This window comes from Cygnus olor, chromosome Z (assembly GCF_009769625.2).
Source record: "Cygnus olor isolate bCygOlo1 chromosome Z, bCygOlo1.pri.v2, whole genome shotgun sequence".
Classification (NCBI taxonomy): Eukaryota; Metazoa; Chordata; class Aves; order Anseriformes; family Anatidae; genus Cygnus; species Cygnus olor.
In genome coordinates this window covers 72,218,025-72,240,139 of record NC_049198.1, presented here as the reverse complement: position 1 = coordinate 72,240,139, position 22,115 = coordinate 72,218,025, and the positions used below count along the sequence as shown (strand labels likewise).

Here is a 22,115-nt window from a genome sequence, read left to right as displayed (position 1 = left end):
TTTACCGTATGCTTTGTTTATTCTCGTTTGCCTTGTCCTTCACAACACCGGTCCCATCTTCTCTGAATTTCCCCCGATGTTGCACTTGTGTTTAGGCTGTTAGTTGTAAAGAGGACACATTTGGGACTTCACTTCCTTCTGTGAGGCTGGGTTAAGCTCTGAATTACACGCTTGTTGAATACTAATAGCAGTGTGGTAGCAGCAGAGCATTTGTGCAGCTCAGTACTCAAATCTCTTTCTGCAGGGCTGCACTTCAGCCATTTGTCCCCCTGTCTATATCCAAGGCCCTCTTCTTGTCTTCCAAGCCAGTCCTTTCATCACATAATTTTAAGAGGTTTATCAAGCGTGACTTCCTCCTGGTGAATCCGAGGAATCTGGGGGTGCACAGGGAGCTGGGAGGGGACACGGCCAGGACAGCTGACCCAAACTGGCCAAAGAGATGTCGCATAGCATGTGGTAACATGTGGGACAATAACACTGGGGGGGTTGGCGGGAGAGGCCACTGCTGCTGAGTGACAAGGTGGGCATCAGTTGGCTTGTGGTGACCAGTTGCATTGTGCATCACCTGCTTTGTTTATTCTTGTTATTGCTTTTTTTTTTTTTCCTTTCTTTATTCCTTTTTAAACTGTCCTGATCTCAACCCTTTTTCGTCACGTTTTCTCCTCACTTTCCTTTGAGTAGGGGGAGGGCAAGAGACCGGTGTGGTAAAGTTTAGCTAGCCATCACTGTGAAAGCACCTCATGGCTAACAGTGTTTTCTTTAGATAATCAGAATTTTCCCTGCTACTGCTTGTTTTTGCTGCCTCCCATCTCTTTGCTAAACATTTCTAGAAAGACTCTGTCTCCATCTTGTTCATGACTATCGACAAGGAGCTGAATATACCTATAAGATTCCCCCTTACATTTCTCTTTTTCTAAACTAAACAAACCCAGATTTTTCATTCTGTCATATGTGACACCCCTGTAACCATCCTTGGAGACCTTAATTTTGCTCATCCCAAATTCTCGAGCAGGCATAGTCCTGAAACTGTTGAATAGGGGGGAATCAATTTTTCCTACTGCCTATATACAATTTCCATAGATGTGTATGCACACACTATATACATACAAATGTATATAGTATGTATGTGTACATATATATGGGTATATAGGTATAGTTTGTCTGCAACGGAGTCACAGTACAGAATTTGTAGCTAAGAAAAAGCACGTCAAGAACTGGGGCTGATTTTAGAAGGGTGTATGTGTGCCTTAATGAACAGGAGTAGTATCCGATCGTGTTTATTGAAAGAAGTAGGCAGAGGCAGTGAGATTTATTCCAAAGGGATTGATAGCAAGTACAAGTGTTTTAAAGACCTCTAGTTTAGGCGAGAAAAAGGAATCATAGAATGGCTTGAGTGGAAGGGCCCTCAAAGATCACCTAGTTCCAACCCCCTGCCATAGGCAGGGACGCCACCCACTAGATCGGGTTGCTCAGGGCCTCATCTCAGTAGTTGAGATCAGCCGCGTCTGAGCCGGAGCAGCCGCAGCCACAGCCGCAGCGCCCAACCAGGAGTTACAGGGGGATGTCGGGACCCTGCTTCGCCAGGGGTGGCCCGGGACAGCAGCGCGGCCATGCCGCACCCGCCAGCTCTCAGGAGAGAGGCTGAGGGGCGTGGGCGTTGCCAGGGCAACGGTGACTGCGCCCACGCCCTCTGCCTCGAAACAGCCTCCGGGGGGGCGGGGACGCGTCGCTGCCCACTGCCAGCAGGGAGGGGCCAGCAGCGCGTGAGTACCACCCACATCAACAGTCACTGGCTGAGAGGATCGGCCCCGAGACAGGCATATCCTGCAGCGCAGTGGAGTGGAGCGGGCGATCACAATGCGCAGGGGAGTTCTTGCATCAAGGCCTGTCCAGAACTGTGGCTATACAGGTCTCTGGCTGCAGGGAGTGCGAGAGCCTGCTGCTGCCGTGGGAGAGCGGCAGGTATTCCATCTGCGTGAGGTGCGAACCGGTTGAAGATCTGCTCGGCACATTGGCAGAGCTGAAGGAGGAGGTTGAGAGACTGAAGGCTATCAGGGACTGTGAGCGGGAGATCGACTGGTGGAGTAGCTCCGTGGTGTGCCAGAGGGAAAGGCACCAGGGAGATACTCCACAATTGGTGGTGGACCCCCTTCCCGGTCCCTGTTGGGCAGAGGAGGGGGACCTGAGGGATAGGGACGGTTGGGAGAGGGTCCCTGCTCAGCATCGTGGGCGAACACCCCCTCTGCCTACCTCGCGTCCCCAGGTCCCCCTAAAGAATAAGTTTGCAGCACTGGACATTAAAGGGGTGGTAAGTGGGGATGCGCAGGAAGGTTCCCCCAAGAGGTTACCAAGGACAAGGCAGTGGACTCCGTGTATTCAGACTGCCTCTGCCAGGAAAGAAAGAAGGGTGGTTGTGGTAGGTGACTCCCTTCTCAGAGGAACAGAGGGCCCCATTTGCAGACCATACCTGAGCCGTAAGGAAGAGTGCTGCCTACTTGGGGCCCAGGTCAGGGACATAACTAGAAAACTCCCAGAGCTGGTTCACCCCACTGATTACTACCCATTACTCATATTTTAGGTGGGCAGTGGTGAAATCGCTTAGAGAAGCCTGAGAACCATGAAAGGAGATTTCAGGGGTTTAGAGCGAATAGTTCAAGGAGCGGGAGCGCAAGTGGTGATTTCTTCTATACCTTCTGGAGAGGTGAAGGACATGGAGTGGGCTAGGAAAACACAGGTAATGAATAATTGGCTGAGAGGCTGGTGTTGAGACAGGAACTTTGGGTTCTTTGACCATGGGGCAGTTTACTTGTCCCCTGGTCTGTTGTCAGTGGATGGAACTCACCTGTCTCAAAGGGGGAAATGAATCTTAGCGCAGGAGCTAGCAGGACTCATTGAGAGCTTTAAACTAGCTATGACGGGGGAAGGGGATAAAACAGGGCTCACCAGAGAAGGGCCTAGAACAGTGCTGAAGCTGGGGGTGAGGCAGATGTCTCATCTGAAGTGCATCTACACCAATGCACGCAGCATGGGTAACAAACAGGAGGAGCTGGAAGTGATTGTGTGGCAGGCTAACTATGACCTAGCTGCTATAACTGAAACGTGGTGGGATCACTCCCAAGACTGGAGTACTGTGATGGACGGCTACAAGCTCTTCAGAAGGGATAGACAAGGAAGGGTGGTGGTGTGGCTCTTTATATTAAAGAGTGTTTTGGTGTTGAAGAGCTTGGGGATGGGAATGATAAAGTTGAGTGTCTATGGATAAGGATCGGGGAAAGGCCTGCAGGAGTGACATCTTGGTGAGGGTCTCTTATAGACCGCCTAATCAGGATGAAGAGATGGATGAGACATTCTATGAGCAGTTTGCAGAAGTTGCAGTATCGCCAGCACTCGTTCTCATGGGAGACTTCAATCCAAGAATCTCCCCAAAGCAGGAGAATGGGTCTGTGGGCCCACAAATTGTAAAATGGATGTCAAGGAAGGTGTACCACAGACAGAAACCTGCTTGTCATTCCCGGCCATTGCTGCAAAGCAGCAAGTCCCTGGCGGCAGATGGTTCTCGTCAGCGCTGGGAGAAGCCCTCTGCCACAGGGCCCAAGGTCCCCCTGCACGAGCTGCCCTCCACCGGGAGAGGTGGGAGGGACCATGGGAGCAGTACTGGGAGTTGCAGGGCTTCTCCTCTCCTCTTTTGTGCAAAAAAAAGGCCATGCAGGGAGCAGCGCGGTCAGTCCAGCTGGCAGCAGGCACCAGCACTCTTTATTTGTCAGGTCAGCCTTTGGAAGGTGCTCTTCACACCCCTTGCTGACAGCTCTCACACTGCAAAGGGGGCAGCACCATGAGCAGCGGTGGGAGCTTCTGCTTGAGTGTCCCTGGTACTGGTGCTGGCGCCTGCTTCAGCTTTTGGTGTTGGAGTTGATGGCTACGGCCTCTGCAGCTGGAAGCTGCAGGGCCTCTCGTGGTTTCCTGGCGTGGACGGCACGCCCTGGGCCTTCCCATGGTGGTCCAAGAGCCTTGTCTTCTCCCCTTTCCTGCAGGATCCAAAAGAAAGGCCATCAGCTTGGGTGGGGAAGAAAGGACAGTAATGTCCCAAGGCCTCACTCAGGCTTCTGGCTGTGGGATGTGTTGCTACGTCCCACACAGACGCACACCATCAGACACGGCCCCTTGGCCCTTTGCACCCACAGCCTTCCCCTCGAGACCTGTGTCATGCCTCGGCCTGGGGGTGCAGAGAGGCCCCTGGGTGTGGCATCGCACCCAGCTCCTTCCCGTGTTACAAGGAAGTGGAGGACTCCGAGCGCTGGGAACCCCAGAACACTGCTCCAGGGCTCATGGCCTCCAGGGCTGTTCCCAGGCTCAGCGGGGCTGGTGCACACTTACTCTCTCTGTGCTCTCCTGGGGAGCTGTGGCTCTTCCTTCCACCCATCTGATGCCTTCTGGCTCACAGGGCTTTGGCCTCCGACATTCTCTTTCATCCTCTCCTTCAGCTTCTTGTCGTATTCCTTTCTCAACAGGCAGGATGGACGTCGGCCACATTCCAGCAGGTGGTAGACGGGGTTCTGCAAAACCAGAAGAGAGTCTCCTAAAGAACTGCTGCACGGAGCTGAGACTGCCCCTTCCAGGGCACTCCTGCAGTAAATGGCGCTGAGCAGCAGCGGGCTACCCTCTCCAATGGGGTCTCCTACCAACAGTCAGCACTTTCAAGGCTGTAGCCCTAGCTCCCTGAGCCCAGGGCAGGGCCTGCCTTTTCTGCATGTGAGTGCACTTCTGCTGAGTTAGGTGCCTCGTACAAGCTCACTTTAGTCTTCAGGGCGCAGGTACTGTGGGCACTGATCCCTCGCAGGGAGGTACGGTCCCTTGGCAGACACGTGCCCATGCCCAGCTTGCTGCTGGCTTGGCCCTTTGCTTCTTGCAACAGCTCCTCCAGCACGGCAACGTGCAGGGGAGCGGGCAGACAGCAGGCACCTGCCTGGCCAGGCGGTGACCACAGCGCTGCCGTGACGGAGACCTGCACTGCTCCCCTCCCCCCAAGGAGTGGGGAAACGCTTGCTGGGGGCATTTCTTTCATGGGGGCTCTGAATGTGTGACATACCTTTTCTCGCTCCCTGCTCCTACTCCGTAGGATTGCATCGTATTCTCCCCAGATTTCATCCTCAAGCTCTTTGCGCTCGTGGGCCATCAGTATTCTGTGCCGTCTTTCTTCCATCCGAGCACGCACAGAGGGCGCCCTCTGCAGGCAAGGGAAACACAACCGAGTGCAGCGTTAGTCTCCTGGGGCTGGGCACAGGCAGGAGCACAGGGACGGTGGGCAGCAAGAGCTGCTGCTTCTGCCCTGCTCTGGAGTCTCCAAGGGCAAACGGGGCTGGCAAATGTCTATGGCGTACCGTTGTTGGAGGGTCCTGAGGATTATCCAGGCGCTCAGGGGGCTTAGGCTGTGGATGAGCTGGAGGTTTTGGCTTCTTCAGCTCCTCCTCAGACCTCTCATGAATTGGTGGCTCGAATCTAAAAAGACACAGCAGGCTTAGCTTATGGGAGTACTCTTGGAGGCCGTTTCTAAGAGCTGGGCTCGCAGCTCACACCTTAGCTCCAGCAGCACAAGGTGCTTCTGCAGGAGGAAGACCACGTCTCCACCTGGACAACAGCTGTCCCTTTGATGTTTCCAGTACTTTTTGGCATAAGCACATGCACTACGGCTGAGGGAAACATCTCACTGGCACAAAACCATCTCACTTCCCCCACTTGTGTGGGGTAGAAGGGCCAGAAATGTCCCAAGGCCTCGCTCAGGCCCCTAGCTGTGGGATGTGTTGCTACATCCCACGTGGAAGCACACCATCAGACAGGACCCCCTTGGCTCTTTACTCCCACAGCCTTCCCCTCAAGACCTGTGTCAAGCCTGGGGGTGGAGAGTGGCCCCTGGGTGTGGCATCGCACCCAGCTCCTTTCCATGTCACGACGAAGGGGAGGACGACAAGCCCTGGGAACCCCAGAACACGGCTCAGGGTCTCAGGGCCTCCAGGGCTCCTCCCAGGCCTCAGTTGGACCTGTGCACACTTACTCTGTCTGTGCTCTCCTCAGGGGCTGTGGCTCTTCCTGCCATCGCTCTGGTGCCTTCTGGCTCACAGGGCTTTGGCCTTCCTCATTCTCTTTCATCCTCTCCTTTAGCTTCTTGTCGTACTCCATTCTGACAAGGAAGGAAGGACGTCGGTCACGCTCCAGCGGGTGGCGCAAGTTTTCCTGCAAAACCAGAAGAGAATCTCCTAAAGAACTGCTGCAAGGAGCTGAGGCTGCCCCTCCCAGTGCAATCCTGCAGGAAATGGCGCTGAGCAGCAGCGGGCTACCCTCTCCAATGGGGTCTCCTACCAACAGCCAGAGTTTTCAAGGCTGCAGCCCTTGCTCCCTGAGCCCAGGGCAGGGCCTGCCTTTTCTGCCTGCGTGTGTACCCCTGCTGAGTTAGGTGCCTCGCACAGGCTCACTTTTGTCTTCAGAGCCCAGGAACAACTGGCACTGATCCCTTGCAGAGAGGTACAGTCCCTCGGCAGACCCGTGCCCATGCCCAGCTCACTGCTGGCTTGGCCCTTTGCTCCTTGCAACAGCTCCTCCCGCACGGCAACGTGCAGGGGAGCGGGCAGACAGCAGACATCTGCCTGGCCAGGTGGTGAAGACAAAACTGCCGTACCAGAGACCTGCACTGCTCCCCTCCCTCCCAAGGAGTGGGGCAAATGCCCGCTGGGGGCATTTTTTCCTGGGGGCTCTGAACGCATGCCATACCTGTCTTTGCTCCATCATCACCCTCCGTAGTGTTAAATCGTATTGGTTCCACGTTTCACCCTCAAGCTTTCTGAGCTTGTGGGCCATCAGTATTCGGTGCCGCCTTTCCTCTATCTGAGCGCGCACAGAGCGCCCCCTCTGCAGGCAAGGGAAACACAATCGCGTGCAGCGTTAGACTCTTCTGGCTGGGCACAGGCAGGAGCACAGGGACGGTGGGCAGTTACAGCTGCCGCTTCTGCCCTGCTCTGGAGTCTCCAAGGGGAAAAGGGGCTGGCAAATAACTATGGCGTACCGGTGTTGAAGTATCCTGAGAAGAAGCTGGGTGGGTATGAGCTGGAGGTGTTGGCTTCTTCAGCTCCTCCTCAGACCTCTCGTGAATTGGTGGCACGAATCTAAAAAGACACAGCAGGCTTAGCTTATGGGAGTACTCTTGGAGGCCGTTTCTAAGAGCTGGGCTCGCAGCTCACACCTTAGCGCCAGGAGCAAAGGTGCTTCTGCAGGAGGAAGACCACGTCTCCACCTGGACAACAGCTGTCCCTTTGATGTTTCCAGTGCCTTTTGACGTTTGCACATGCACTGCAGTCAAGGGAAACATCTCACTGGCACAAAACCATCTCACTTCCTCCACTTGTGTGGGGAAGAAGGGCCAGAAATGTCCCAAGGCCTCACTCAGGCCCCTAGCTGTGGGATGTGTTGCTTCGTCCCACACAGACGCCCACCATCAGACACGGCCCCTTGGCCCTTTGCACCCACAGCCTTCCCCTTGGGACCTATTTCATGCCTCAGCCTGGGGGTGCAGAGAGGCCCCTGGGTGTGGTATCGCACCCAGCTCCTTCCCTTGTCACGAGGAAGGGGAGGACTCCGAGCCCAGGGAACCCCAGAACACCGGTCCAGGGCTCATGGCCTCCAGGGCTCTTCCCAGGCTCAGCGGGGCTGGCACACACTTACTCTGTCTGTGCTCTCCTCGGGGGCTGTGGCTCTTCCTGCCATCGCTCTGGTGCCTTCTGGCTCATATGTCTTTGGCCTTTCTCATTGTGCTTCATCCTCTCTTTCAGCATCTGATCATACTCCCTTCTCACAATGTGGGAAGGACGTCGCAAGCACTTGAGCATTTGGCAGAAGGGTCTCTGCAAAATGAGAAGAGAGTCTCGTAAAGAACTGCTGCAAGGACCTGAGGCTGCCCCTCCCAGTGCACTCCTGCAGCAAATGGCGCTGAGCAGCAGCGGGCTACCCTCTCCAATGGGGTCTCCTACCAACAGCCAGTGCTTACAAGGCTGCAGCGCTTGCTCCCTGAGCCCAGGGCAGGGCCTGCCTTTTCTGCCTGCATGTGTGCTTCTGCTGAGTTAGGTGCCTCGTACAAGCTCACTTTAGTCTTCAGAGCGCAGGTACTGCGGGCTCTGATCCCTCGCAGAGAGGTACGGTCCCCCGGCAGACCCATGCCCATGCCCAGCTCACTGCTGGCTTGGCCCTTTGCTCCTTGCAACAGCTCCTCCTTCATGGCAACGTGCAGGGGAGCAGGCAGACAGCAGGCCCCTTGAGTGGCCAGGTGGTGACTGTAACGCTGCCATGCCGGAGACCTGCACTGCTCCCCTCCCAAGGAGGAGGGCAAATGCCCGCTGGGGGCATTTTTTTCCTGGGGGCTCTGAAAACACGCCATGCTCCATGCTCCTACTCCATATGCATACATAGTATTGGTCCCACACTTCAGCTTCAATCTTTTTGAGCCTGTGGCCCATCGGTATTTGTTCCCGTCTTTCTTCTATCTGAGTGCGCACAGAGCACACTCCCTGCAGGCACGGGAAACACAATCGCATGCAGCGTTAGTCTCCTGGGGCTGGGTACATGCAGGAGCACAGGGACGGTGGGCAGCAACAGCTGCTGTTTCTGCCTTGCTCTGGAGCCCCCGAAGTGGAACGGGGCTGGCAAATACCTATGGCTTACCATTGTTGGAGGGTCCAGAGGAAAAGCCGTGGATGGCCATGGATGAGCTGGAGGTTTTGGCTTCTTCACCTCTTCCTCAGACCTCTCTTGAATTGGTGCCAGGAATCTAAAAAGACACAGAAGGCTGAGCTTACGGGAGTACTGTTGGAGACAGTTTCTAAGAGCTGGGCTCGCAGCTCACACCTTAGTTCCAGCAGCACAAAGGGCTTCTGTAGCAGGAAGACCACGTCTCCACCAGGACAACAGCTGTCCCTTTGACGTTTCCAGTGCCTTTTGGCATGAGCGCATGCACTGCAGCCTATGGAAACTTCTCACTGGCACAAAAGGCTCTTGCCTTTATGTCCCCCAACTCCACCACAACACTTCTCCAGGAGGCTCACCTGGCTTGGTCACCTTGCTTGGTTTTATCCTCCTTTCTTTTCTTCTCTGCCATCTTGGCTAGAGAAACCCTCCTCTGAGCCAGCACCACCGGGTCCAGCACACTCACTGCAAGAGAACACCACGATGTCACCTCTGTGTCTGTGCAGGGGAGCGGCAGCAGCAGAGCTGCTCAGCCGTGCCCACCCACACTCACTGCCGACCCTGGGAGCCACCATTCCTGGGGCGTTTTGTCCCACACAGCTGCCTTATCTCCCATGCCCCACAAATCAACATTGGCTCTCCGGCCCTGCGAGGACGAGAGGAGAACATGCAATCCCCTGCCAGGAGCCCACTGGGACATTACCTCTTCGGCCACCCGTGCCCCAAGGCTGCGGATCTCTTTTGGGCTTGATGGAAATCGGATTGCAGTGCGGGTTCTGAAGTATAAGCCTGGAAACAGATAGACACCAGTTGTCAAAAAGGGCACTGTGTTCCCTTGGTGTCCCACACTAAGAAGCTGCTGGCCGGGTTCTTTGGGAGCTACTGCTGAGCCTTTGGAGGACACAATGGCCTGTGCGAGCTGAGGGGCCCCACAGCCTCCAGAAGCTTCTTCCCGTGCTTCCCTCGCCTTCCTGCCAGACCCAACACAAGTCCTCCTCGCTGTTCCCTCACACCCTCCCACCACTCTCAGGGACCCTCAACTGCAGACTGGCCGCTTCATCTGCACTGCCCAGAAGGACTGAGCAGGGGGTCAGCCTGGAAGTCCTCCCAGGAACGAGCTGGTCCTGCCTCACTTTGGCAGGAGAGAAGCATCATGAAGGGGCTGCACCCAAAGCTCGAGCTGGGCACCAGCTCCCCTGGCCAGCCAGATGTTGCAGAAGAGATGGCACTCACGTTGGTAGTGTGATGAAACTATTTCCGCTGATACGAGTATATTTATTTTTGCCGTCAAATGCAATCATATCCATCATCTTGGAGTCCTGCAATGGGACAGACACACGTCAGCAGAAGCCAAGGATATGTGCTCCTTGCTCCCAAAGGTAGCAAACGTTCCCACTGCTCAGGGACATGGCTGCCTCTCCAAAATCCTCGCCCCACTTTCTCCTTTGGTGTCCTTAGCCCCTCACACAAACAAGCCAAGGTGCTACCGAGAGTTTGTATAGCTCCTCGAGCCTGTCTCACCCAATGGTGAGGCAGGCAAGGAGAAAGCAGTTTGAGAGAGCTTTGACAGCATTGCCAGAGCTGCAGGAAGCCCCGGAGACATGAACCACTCACCGTGAGAAGAGCTTCATACATGTTGTTAGTGCCATCCACCTCCAGCAGGAACTCAGTGTAGAAGTTCATGGTGACCACTTTTCTTCGCACAGTAAGAATGCCGATACCCTTGAAGAAGAATTCCACATCCTTTTCTTCCAGGAGGGCACCAGCGAAGAGAAGCAGGGTCTCGTGGATGCACTGCTCTACTATTTGTGGTCGGAAGCGGATGTCTGAGGCAATCCGCCCAAAGTCCAGCGGAGCAACTAGTGTCTCGACTAGAAAACAACCATGAAGCAACAATGTCAGTCCCCACGCAGTTCAGCAAACTCACACACTAAATGTGGGCAGTGCCCAGCCCTCGCGCAATGCTGTGCCACGGGGAAGGCCCTTGCCAGCTTTGGCCACATCTCCAGAGCAGAGCAGATGGGGAACAGAAGGCCAAGGGAAGCTTTGCCACTTGCCACGAGCATCCAGCCAGAGGGTGGGACGAGCCGCGGAGAGGGGGCTGACTCCCAGGGGAGGGGCAGGTTCTGGGATGCTGTATGTGCACCCACACTCGGCCTCTCCATGTTGCAAGACACTTTGCTCTGCCATGGCACAGGCACGACTGCATGGAGCAAAAGGCAAGGGCTGCACAGGGAAAGCAAAGCAAAAAGCTTCTTACTAGAAATTTCGTTCTCGGCACACTTGAGCTTGTAAAATGTCTTCATAAACCTGCAGGGCTGGAACACGGGTTTCTGAACAACCATAGCCTTGCCATCGGCACTAGTGGTATCTGCTGGCACAACGGCAAATGTTCCGATTCCAATATTCACCGCCTGAAAACGCAAGCAAGAAGAGGGACCAATGGCAGTGCTGGGCAGAGCTGCAGGGTGCTGGGTGACTTGCGGGCCCTGAAGATGGTGCTGTGTGGCCCAGGTCCAAAGGGGCAAGATGGGCCAGGGGCAGGATGTAAGGCTCACCTGCTTCCGCAACAGCTGCCTTCTGATGTATTTGGATGTACTATCCCACACTTGGCAGATTTCTGGAAAGCAAAAGACAGATCCCAAGATGCTGTGAGTTGGCAATGCCCATGAAGTCTGAACCCCCATAGCCACAGAGGTGACAGTGGTGTGTGATCAAGCTCTGCCTTGCCCTCAATCAGCACTCGCACTGCTGGGGCAAGCTGCTGCACAGCTCCTGGACCTTGCCCAGCTTGCAAGAAGCCCGCACTGTGCCCAGGACAGGCCTGGTGAGGAAGGGGAGGCATCAGATGCACCTTGGGAAGCACATTTGATGCACTCAGGGCTCCTTGCAGACGCCAGGACCCTTCAGAAGACCTTCCCCCGGCAGTGGCAGCCCCAAGCTTTCCACAGCTCATGTTCATCTTTGCGACAACAGTGCTCCCACAAGGGCCGCCCAGGGCCTTACCTTTGCTGGTGAGCTCCTTAATTAATGGAAGTTCCTCAGGCTTCAAGGGGCTGAAGAGCAGGTAGTGCTTCATCTTTGCCCCTGCCTTACAGCAGCTGGGAAAGAGGTGCTCTTCCTGCTACAAAACTCCCTTGGCTCCTCCTCCTCCTCCTCAACACTTCCCAACCAGCGTTCTCTCCCACAGGCTCCCCTCGCCTTCTGCTGCTGGCAGAGCAGCTCCTGTGGAGCAGAGCAGCGCTGGCGAGAGCAGCTCCAACACCTCCCAGGCCTTGCTGGGAAGTGTGGCCGGGCACGGCGGGGACGGGGATTTATAGCCGAGCCCCATGATGACACCCACCGTGTCACAAAGGGGCCGACACCTCCCAGGCCACACACATCTTGCCTCAGCATGGGCAGGGGACCAAAGTGAGGCCCCTGAGGGGGCGGTGCTGACAGCTCTGCCTCCATCTCTCACCTCAGCCACCCTCCGCTTGGCAGAGAGAAACTTTGGGAAGCAGGCAAGGGAAGCGCAGCAAGGCCGAAGGAGCTTCGTGCACTCAGCACATGGCTGCAGAGGGCAAACCAACTCTGTCAGAGGCCACAAGGAGAAGCCACCACTTTGCTTCGCGAGACAACACCGAGCCCCTCGTATGCCCCAGTCGCACTGTGATGAACTTCATTCAGCAAACGACAATCTACAAAGGAAGATCTCAACAGCACGTGGCACGTGGCATGGGAGCTGCTGCAAGGCCTTCCAACGGGAAGCACCTGGAACATGCATCCTCCCCCCACACACTCGCAGTCCTAGAAGGCTTCACTAGGCAGGGCTCTCAACTTTCCAGCGCTCTGCTCAACAAGCCCTACATCCCTCTACCCCATGAGCACATCTGCAGAAACAGTGAGTATGCTAAAGCCAGCCTCCTCAAGAAAGTCTTGTAGGCAGAAGGAACGAGGAGACGGGTACCCCAGCAAAGAGCAAAGGTTCCATCAGCTCAATCCCCAACACAGGACCAGCAAGGACAATCGGAAGGGCTGGAGCTCCCTCCAAAGAAAGTAACAATGAGCCATCATCGAAAAGAGCATGGTGCGGTGGAAGGCAGGTACCAGCAGACAAGGCATGGTCACTAGCTCTGAGTGTGGCTGTTTTTTTTTTTTTTTTTTTTTTTTTTTTGTCTTTTTTTTCCCTTTTTTTAAATTATTATTTATTTATTTATTTATTTTATGTTTTTTTTTTTTTTTTTTTTTTTTTTTTTTCTGAGAGAAACACTTGCCTGTCTCTGCCTGTGTGCAGGTTTCTTACTTGGGAGACAGCGACCAAAGATGACAAGATTTGTTCATCTTCTTAATCTGCTGATCCTACCAGCAAGGGTTAGAGGGAAAATGGTGTGGGAGGAGAGCCGGGACCTCACTATGACTGTTCCGAGGGAAGATGTAGGGTATATAATAAATAACGCACCTGTGCTGTTTTCCTTTCTCTACCCATTAAAGTCTTATTTTTATGTCTCAAGGGATGAACAACCTTTTCCTTCTTTTTTCTTACCGTATGCTGTGTTTATTCTAGTTTGCCTTGTCCTTCACAACACCGGTCCCATCTTCTCTGAATTTCCCCCGATGTTGCACTTGTGTTTAGGCTGTTAGTTGTAAGGAGGACACATTTGGGACTTCACTTCTTTCTGTGAGGCTGGGTTAAGCTCTGAATTACACGCTTGTTGAATACTAATAGCAGTGTGGTAGCAGCAGAGCATTTGTGCAGCTCAGTACTCAAATCTCTTTCTGCAGGGCTGCACTTCAGCCATTAGTCCCCCTGTCTATATCCAAGGCCCTCTTCTTGTCTTCCAAGCCAGTCCTTTCATCACATAATTTTAAGAGGTTTATCAAGCATGAGCTCCTCCTGGTGAATCCATGCTGACCACTGCTGATGATTTTCTTGTTCATGTGCCTGAAAATGGTTTCCAGGATTAGCTGTCCCATCACCTTCCCAGGGAATGAGGTGAAGCTGACTCGCTTATAGTTCCCTCCTCCTTCTTCTCGCCCTTCTTAAAGATAGGAGTGATGTTTTCTTTCCACCAGTCTTTGGGCACTCTTCCCAATCACTGTGACTGACCAAGGATTATCAAGGATGGCCATGGCATCTGCCAGTTCCCTGAGCGTTTGTGGGTGCATCCAATCAGGGCCTGTGGGCTTATATATGTCCGGTTTGCTTAAGTACTCTCTGACCTGATCCTCATCTATCAAGGGTTCATCTTCCATGTTCCAGCTTTTCCCCTTGGTTTCTAGGACCTGGGATTACTAAAGGTCAGTCTTCCTAGTAAAGACTGAGAAAAAGTAGGCCTTCAGTACAGTGGTGGTTTTACTTGGGTGGGCAGCCGAGTTCCACCACGGCCGCTCTCTCACTCCCCCTCCTCAAAGGGGAAGGGGGAGAAAATATGACACAAAGAGCTCAAGGTTTGAGATAAGGGTGATTTAATTAAAGGAAAAAGAAAGAGGAAGAAAAAGAAAAACAAACAAACAAACAAACAAAAAAGGCTGTGCGGAAGCACAGAGAGAAAAGCAGTTACTCTCTACTTCCCATCAATGAACGATGTTCAGCCACGTCCCAGGAAGCAGGGCCTCAATACGCGTAGTGGTTGTTTGGGAGGACAGACGCTTCCACGACAAGAGCCCCCCCATCTCCTTCCCCTTTCCCACCTTTTACTGCAGACTGTGACATCATGTGGCATGGAATATCCATTTGAGCGGTTTAGGTCAGCTGCCCTAGTGATGTCCTCACCAGCGAGGAGGCTGCCGGTGCACAGGGAGCAGGGAGGGGACATGGCCAGGACAGCTGACCCCAGCTGGCCAAAGGGATGTCTGTAGTGGGTTTACGTGGCAAGATTTTGGTAGCAGGGGGCCATAGGGGTGGCTTCTGTGAGAAGAATCTAGAAGCTGCCCCATGTTTGGTAAGGGCCCCACTGCTGACCAGAGCTGAGCCAATAAGTGATGTTGTTTTGCGCCTCTGTGAGAGCATATTTAACACAGGGAAAAAAAAACGCTGCGCCATAAGAGCAGCTGGGAGAGTGAGAGGAGTGAGAAACAGCCTTGCAGCCCCCAAGGTCAGTGAAGAAGGAGGTGGAGAGGTGCTCCAGGCGCCGGAGCAGAAGTCCCCTGCAGCCTGTGGTGAGGACCATGGTGAAGCAGGCTGTCCCCCTGCAGCCCATGGAGTACCACGGTGGAGCAGGGTTCCATGCTGCAGCCCGTGGAGGAGACCACGGTGGAGCAGGTGGACCTGCACCGACGGAGGCTGTGGCCTGTGGAGGACCCCTGCTGAAGCAGATTCCAGGCTGGACCTGCAGCCCGTGGAGAGGAGACCACGCAGGAGCAGGTGACCTGGCAGGAGCTGCTGCCCATGGGGGATCCAGGTTGGAGCAGTTTGCTCCTGAGGGATGGACCCCGTGGTACGGACCCATATCTGGAGCAGTTCTTGAAGAGCTGCTGCCTGTGGGCAGCCCACGCTGGATCAGTTCAGCAAGGACTGCATCCCATGGGAGGGAACCCACAGCACAGGGGACGAGAGTGACTGAGGAGGGGTGGAGAAGAAGCGCTATAGACTGACCATAACCCCTATTCCCCCATTCCCCTGCGCCGCTTGGGAGGAGGAGGTGGAAGAGGGTGGATGAGGGGGAAGGTGCTTTTGGTTTCTTTCCTTTGTTTCTCGCTTCTCTAGCTTGTTAGTAATAGGCAATAAATCTTACTATCTCCCTATGCTGAGTCTGTTTTGCCCGTCACAATAATTACTGCGTGATCTCCTCGTCCTTATCTCAACCCTTGAGCCCTTTTCATCATATTTCCCCCCCATTCCTCTTTGAGGAGGGGGAGTGAGAGAGCAGTTGTGGTGGAGCTCGGCCGCCCACCTGAGTAAAACCACCACAAGCCTTTTTGGCGCCCAACGTGGGGCTCGAGGAATTTGAGATAAGGATGATAGTTGAGAGAAATAATGGGCAAAACATATACTGGATGATTGCTACGAATGTAAAAGTTGTGTCGAATTTAAGAAAGCAGTAACTGTGAAGGAATATGTTTCATGTTAGTGTGGTGAAGGGACGAGGGATGGTGTGTGTGTAAATTGTCCACCTCGTCGGTGTTGTGATGTTATGTTTATTTTGGTGTGGGGAATTCTTTTTCTTTTTTGATGTAAGTGAAGTTTGTGAAGATTGTGATAATTGTAAAGTGAGAGTATATTGTGATTATTCTTAAATATGCTTTTCACAGAGGCGAGGGGTGGAATGTAGTGGGTTTACGTGGCAAGGTTTTGGTAGCAGGGGGACAGGACACCACAATGTCCCATAGCATGTGGTGTCTTGTGGGAGAATAACTCGGGGCGGGGTGGGGAGGTTGGCAGGAGAGGCCATTTTTGCTGAGGGACAAGGTGGGCATCAGTCAGCTTGTGGTGACCAGTTGCATTGTGCGTCACCTGCTTTGTTTATTCTTGTTATTGTTTTCTTAGATGAGAGCCCACCCATCTCCTTCCCCTTTCCAACCTTTTATTGGAGACTGTGACATCATATGGCATGGAATATCCCATTGAGTGGTTTAGGTCAGCTGCCCTGGTGATGTCCCCTCCCCACCTCTTTCCCACCCCCAGCCTGCTGGCTCCTGGGGCTTGGAGGGAGTCCTGATGCGTTGCCTGTGTTGTGCAGCAGCAGACACCACACTGGTGTGATACCAGTGCTGTTCTAGCTACAAGTGTAGAGCACAGCACTGTGTGGGCTGTTGCAGAGAAAGTTAACTCCATCCCAGCCAGACCCAGCACACCTGTATATTTTATCACAGAGGTGCCACCAACATCACTGATGGACTCAACTTGGCCAGCAACAAGTCCATTGTGGAGCTTGCTAGAACTGTCTAATAAGACGTGGAGCAGCTCCTGGTGTCTTCTCACAGAGGCCACCCGTGCAGCAACCCCCGCTCCCCTCCCAGTGTAAACCTGGACACTGACACCCCTTACACCCCTTCTACTTTTTCTCCATTTTGCTTCAGTAGCTTTACGAATACAATAAGCCACAGGTAGCATTGGCAGGAGATTGTTCACAGTCATTTAAATAAATCTAACCTTGTTGATGGTTTCACATCCAATGCTGTAGTATAAAAAGAATGAAAAAGGAGAAAAAAAAATACACCTGTTGTTAGTACACTGACTGGTACATTGTGTCCTAAATTTTGTACTCATGTTTCCTGTCATGATATCTCCTTGATTACAGGTTTGTTAGTTTGCAAGTTATGCTGTCAGTACAGGTTACAGGTTATGCTCTTAGTATGAATTAAAAAGATCTGGAGGTTTGTCTGGAAGTTTATATTCCAAAGGAGGCAGCTGTGTGGTGATTAGCTGCCTGCTGGGTTAAACCACAACACTGACTCAGTGTCCCCAGGGAGTATCACAGAAGAATATAGCAAAAGTGTGCCCTTTGTGTTTTTTGCACTTATTATCATTGATGGATTAGTCTTTCCTATTGAATAGAAATGGGCAAGCAGAATTATTCATTTTTTTCAAGTAAAATACGCAGGTAGTTCACGTGCAATTTGGTTAAACACACTTCTTACCTGCCTGACCAAATACTTCCTCACTAGATAATGAAGTGCCCTACTGAACTGTCAACAGCCTCCACCAGATAAACAGGATTTGTCTCATCTAAGTTTAGGCATCAACAGTGCAAACTTTTTAACTGCTTATTCATCTAGTGGAGAGAAACAGGATTTTCTATGCTGCGTATCATTTGAATTACTTTAAATGTCTACCAGTGTTAAAATGCATTATTTATTACAAGTACATTTCTCTCTTCCTGAACTATGAAGGAAGTCTACACATTAGTCACATGTAGCCATTTACAAAGCAGGCATCTAGGTTTGGACAGATTAATTCCACCTCTTATGCCTTTGGCTTTGGTCCTGTGAGTCCACATATCACATTTCCCCTTGGTTTTCTGCAGGACATGTAATTCTTTTTTTTTTTTTTTTTTTTTAATGGCTTGCAGTCCAAGAACAGAAGAAGATGATTTTGACTATACTATTTCTGTATGGTGAGAAACATCTGCACCTTCTCAGATTAGTCTGTGAAAGAGTTGAGTATTGTTTATTACAGTGTATTGCACTAGTAGTTCATTAAAATGAATGTTAGGCACTTGTCTGATGATCAAGAAAGAATAATTTTTAATTAAAATTAAATTTCCTGAGAAATATTTAATCTTATTCCTAAAATTATTTTCTTCTCATCTGATCATCTGCACCTAAACTCAGTATCAGGATTGCAACAAAAATTGACTTGGATTCATTGTTCTAAATGCATAGTATTTATTTCAAATTACTTTCCTGGAAGGTTGCTTATAAGAAGTCTGGAGGTTACTTATAAACAAAAAAGGAAAGCAAGGAAGTTCTTCCCATGCTTTATCTGATGTAGTAGCATAGCACATTAATGAATATTATTGGCATATACTTAGATTTGACCTTGGCACTGAAGTGGGAAAGTGAAAACATGCATCACTTATGATTTCCAAAGCTTGTAACTAAGGAATGCTGGGAAGCAAATAATCTTTGTCTTGTTATATGCATTTGGCTATACACTCAACATTCTGAAGAAAGTTTCCTCAGAAAACAATGAGCCCTTCTAGTAATGCATTGCTTCCATTTCTGCATTATATGACCTGCTGTCTTTCTACAGTAGGAACTTCAATGTGTTATTTTAAAATGAGTGCGGTAAATTATTTAAGGGCTACAGTGGAATAATGTGAATTTTGTGTATGAATTATTACCAAAGGACATAGAAAGGATGTGGATCAATTGCTGCTTCTCAGAGTGCAGTCAACAGGAACAGAATCTGGTAAGGTTAGTCTAGACTATTATATCTTCCCGATCTATTTTAGGACACTGGAATATGTAGAAGATTTGACCCAGTTCCAGTTAAATGAATGAATACACTTCAGCAGCTTCAGTGGACTTTGGAACAGATCATATGTGAATTTTTCTGTTCTGCAATTTTATGAGTCAGTAATATAGTTAAGAGAAAGTGGAGATAAACAGAATCAAACCCCTTCTGATCTGGGTAATATACATTTTGTCATACTCTCACAGCCAGTCCAGGAAGACCATCAATGGGTTGATTACACTTTAACATCGCTAGCATGTGAAGAGTGATTTTGGAGCAAAAGGTGTGCAGGGGATGGCAAAGGTTTTTTTGTGTCACCTGTTCTGCATTCTGTTGTAAGGTTCTGTGGTTAACAGACCTAGCATAAAAGAATTTGGCATTCAGGCACATAACTAAACATTACTGTAGAGACAAGGGCTGTACACTTCCAGAAACATAAATTCAAATGCAGGTGCATACACAGAAACAGCTTTCATTTACCAGATAAGTCTGGGCAACAGAAAGGAGAAAAGTTCATCCGTCATATTTCTCTGGAGTAGACCCAGCTTAGGAATGCAAAAATTGTTGTCCTGCTAAAGGGTAAAAAAGGGGAAACAAATACTTAAGCATAAAGTAAATGGAAAGTTCTCCTAAAGCTATCATTCATAGCTTATATTTGTCAAGAATACATTACTACGTAAGATATTGATAAATGTCCTATCTTTGCCTTCATTTCAGGGAAGAAAGAGCAGCTAAGTGCACTGTGTTGTTACAAAAATTGGAGCTTTATTATACACTTGCACTTAAGCAACAACATGAAAAAAAGAAGCTTACCAGACAAAAAACATAACCCACACAAAGAAAGGAGGTTAGCCTGAAAATGCTATTTGCAAGCAAATTATTTTTTCATCTTGCTCCTGGCACAGCTTAACGGAAAATATTTTCTCTGCATATTTTTTAGGATGAAGTCACACCTTTTTTGTTTCGGCGAGAAAAGACAAAGCAAAAACAACAACAACAAATTAAGTGTTATGTGAACAGAAAAGTGCTGATATATGGAGTATCTTCCTAACTTCTCTGAGGACAAGAGGAGTTTGGCATTCACAGTGGAATCCACTTACACTTAAGAAGTTGCTCATAAGAACAGAAAAAAGATTTCTCTAATTAAAAATATAGAATCATAGAATGGCTTGGGTTTAAAGGGACCTTAAATATCATCGAGTCCCAGCCACCTGCCATGAGCAGGGACGCTTCCCACCAGACCACGTTGTTCAAAACCCCATCCAGCCTGGCCTTGAACACTTCCAGGGATAGGGCATGATACCAATAATTCCAAGACAATCTTTAGTACAAAGAACTATCCCAGAAGAGTAGCTAAATTCTATCAAAACTTTTACCTATTTATTACAGGAAGGAACTGAGATACAGGAAATTGTTGTTGGAGGTATCCCATGAGTGCACATGTACTATTGACTCTCCAAAGAGTTCTTGGATGAACAAGTTAATAGGTAGAAAACTGATGAATTTTAAGAGATTTTTGTTTGTTTATCGTATCGTAACCATTCATTTTGCCTTTTCATTAAAGATCCAGTATACCTTAAATTGAATGGTCTATATGCTGGTTCAGTTTGGGGTTGAAATTTCTGTACTTTCTGCAGCTAATAATTTTGGAGGAAGGAAAAGGGGGGGGGGGGGGGGGGGAGGGGAGAGAGAGGGAGAGAAGACCCAGTCTTAGTGATTTTTCTGCTTTATTTTTTCACTTTATTGATAGCTTTAATCATAGTGTGATCAGACATGATATTGTACAATTGTACCACTTTTAGTAGTTTAAAAGTACAAATAAAGCCATTCAACAGGGTAGCTAGGAATTTCCCGAACATGAGGGTCAGACTGTAAAAGGAGCATACCCAGAAGAAGTTGATGCCACATGACTGAAAACAGCCAGAAAGGCTGTTCTTATAACCCTGAAATAGATGGAACTCATAATGGAGTCTCAGTTTTGCCCGAAATGATGCACATTAGAAAGTCCTACAGACTTTTTGTGTCTATAACCAGACTTTTATTTGCAAAAAAGTAAAAACCTGTCCAGATACAAGAAAGAATGTTCTGAGTAGTAAAACTCCAACAGAAAGTAAGACCTCTTATCTCAATAGCCCAGGAAAACAATTACCTTGCCCTAGTGAAGACAGGACTGTGGTTTTGCTACTATGTTTTCCATCTTTGCAATTCCATAAGTTGAATGTATAGACCTGTAGATATCACGTGAAAACATAATAGTTTACGGTATATCACGTTTATGTAACCCTTTTAATCCTGATGGATTGCAAAATATTTCACCTCCACAGTTGATTCTTGGATCATACTGTATCGAGGAATGAAGCCTAGCAGACTGAAAACCTATATCTGTTGCAGAGCACAGCAGCCTTTCTGCCTAGCAAGACAAGTCACAATAAATACATCAGCCCAGTAATCTGCACTCTGTCTTTGCTACTTCTACACAGGACATGGAGACCAGGTCAAGGTTTTGTTAGCAGTATTCAGAGCCCTCTGAAATATTACTTATAGCTAATTAGGACATCACCTCTCCCTCCAAAAAAGAGCATCAATTTTCTGCTACCATAAAAACTTCAATCAGAAGAAAGATGTAGTGTTGAAGAAGGGGAAGTAGAAAATCAGATCTTAGAATTTTTTGTCTTAATTGTTAAAAAAAGTTATTTACCACAGAAGACTCTGATCTGAGCATGAACATCTGATTTGCCTTTCCATATGTACAAAGAATAAGTCTGGGGAGGCTAAGAGGATTTGCACCACCTCCTATCCGTGCTGGATGAGAGCATCCTACTTCCTGTGGTGGGACACTGCAGCTTCACAATGCTAAATCAAAAGCAGGAGATAAAGACAGGCACTTTATCAAAATTCATAGAGTGGAAAATCAGTCATGGAATAATGAATGTCTGTGTTTTATTGCTCCAGAATTACCCATCTTTAATGTCTCGTGGGGTGATTGGGTCCCACGAAAGTCATGAACACACCTGAATCCAGATTGCCTTGTGTTTTTTGTTTTGTTTTGTTTTGTCTTTTTTTTTTTTTTTTTTTTATGGTCCTACACCAATTTCCTGAGCTCAGAATTGCTGCTGACATACAAATAAATAAGAGTTTCTAGCCCAGTTTGGAGGATTTCAATATTTGCACTAGATCATATGTTTAAAAAAAATGTGTTTTTGTTTGTTTGTTTGTTTTTTTCCAATTTCATGAACCAATTTCATGTCTGAACCAGGAAACATGAAGAGAACAGACCATATTCTGTCCCTTCACACCTAAGTAACCAGGAGATAGGCACCATACCCCTTCTCCCAGGAGCAGCTGAATTGCTATTGAAGTGACAGAGAAATAAGAAGCTGAATAATTTAGCAAATTATTATTAAGCAGGTTGTTACATTTAGTGGCAGAAAGCCAAAACAGCAAGGCTTCAGCAGCTTGTATACTACTATATTCTTTAAAATATGTCAAGGTAATCATCATTGCAATGGCT

General features: G+C 49.8%; 1 protein-coding gene and 1 long non-coding RNA gene across 4 annotated transcripts; one reads left to right on the top strand and one right to left on the bottom strand.

Annotated features, from left to right (window-relative positions):
* Positions 1–1,725: 1,725 nt before the first annotated feature.
* Positions 1,726–20,088, top strand: LOC121061965. Of its 2 annotated transcripts, none has more exons than XR_005815353.1 (4): positions 1,726–1,763; positions 18,603–19,451; positions 19,545–19,609; positions 19,994–20,088. It is a non-coding gene; the product is annotated as an uncharacterized LOC121061965 (long non-coding RNA). The 2 variants fall into 2 exon arrangements; XR_005815354.1 differs by lacking the exon at positions 1,726–1,763 and having other exon boundaries at positions 18,575–18,907; positions 19,327–19,451.
* LOC121061964 lies at positions 3,468–12,491 on the bottom strand. Of its 2 annotated transcripts, XM_040541458.1 has the most exons (13): positions 11,731–12,491; positions 11,283–11,344; positions 10,985–11,138; positions 10,339–10,595; positions 9,958–10,043; positions 9,428–9,513; positions 9,084–9,189; positions 8,704–8,809; positions 7,711–7,889; positions 5,379–5,496; positions 5,087–5,224; positions 4,375–4,553; positions 3,473–4,025 (listed from the first exon to the last, which is right to left on the bottom strand). In XM_040541458.1, exons 1-13 carry the CDS (start codon positions 11,801–11,803, stop codon positions 3,917–3,919), a joined length of 1,653 nt encoding a protein of 550 aa, XP_040397392.1. In that variant the 5' UTR covers positions 11,804–12,491; the 3' UTR covers positions 3,473–3,916. The 2 variants fall into 2 exon arrangements, with proteins under 2 accessions (XP_040397393.1, XP_040397392.1); XM_040541459.1 differs by lacking the exons at positions 7,711–7,889; positions 8,704–8,809 and having other exon boundaries at positions 3,468–4,025.
* Positions 20,089–22,115: the final 2,027 nt, after the last annotated feature.

Coding starts and splice junctions, on each gene's coding strand:
- LOC121061964 (XM_040541458.1), bottom strand. CDS start 11,803: ATGAAGCACTACCTGCTCTTCAGCCCCTTGAAGCCTGAGGAACTTCCA. Junction 9,514..9,957: donor AGTTTCATCACACTACCAAC/GTGAGTGCCATC, acceptor ATCTGTTTCCAG/GCTTATACTTCAGAACCCGC. Junction 5,225..5,378: donor CTCAGGACCCTCCAACAACG/GTACGCCATAGA, acceptor CCTTGCCTGCAG/AGGGCGCCCTCTGTGCGTGC.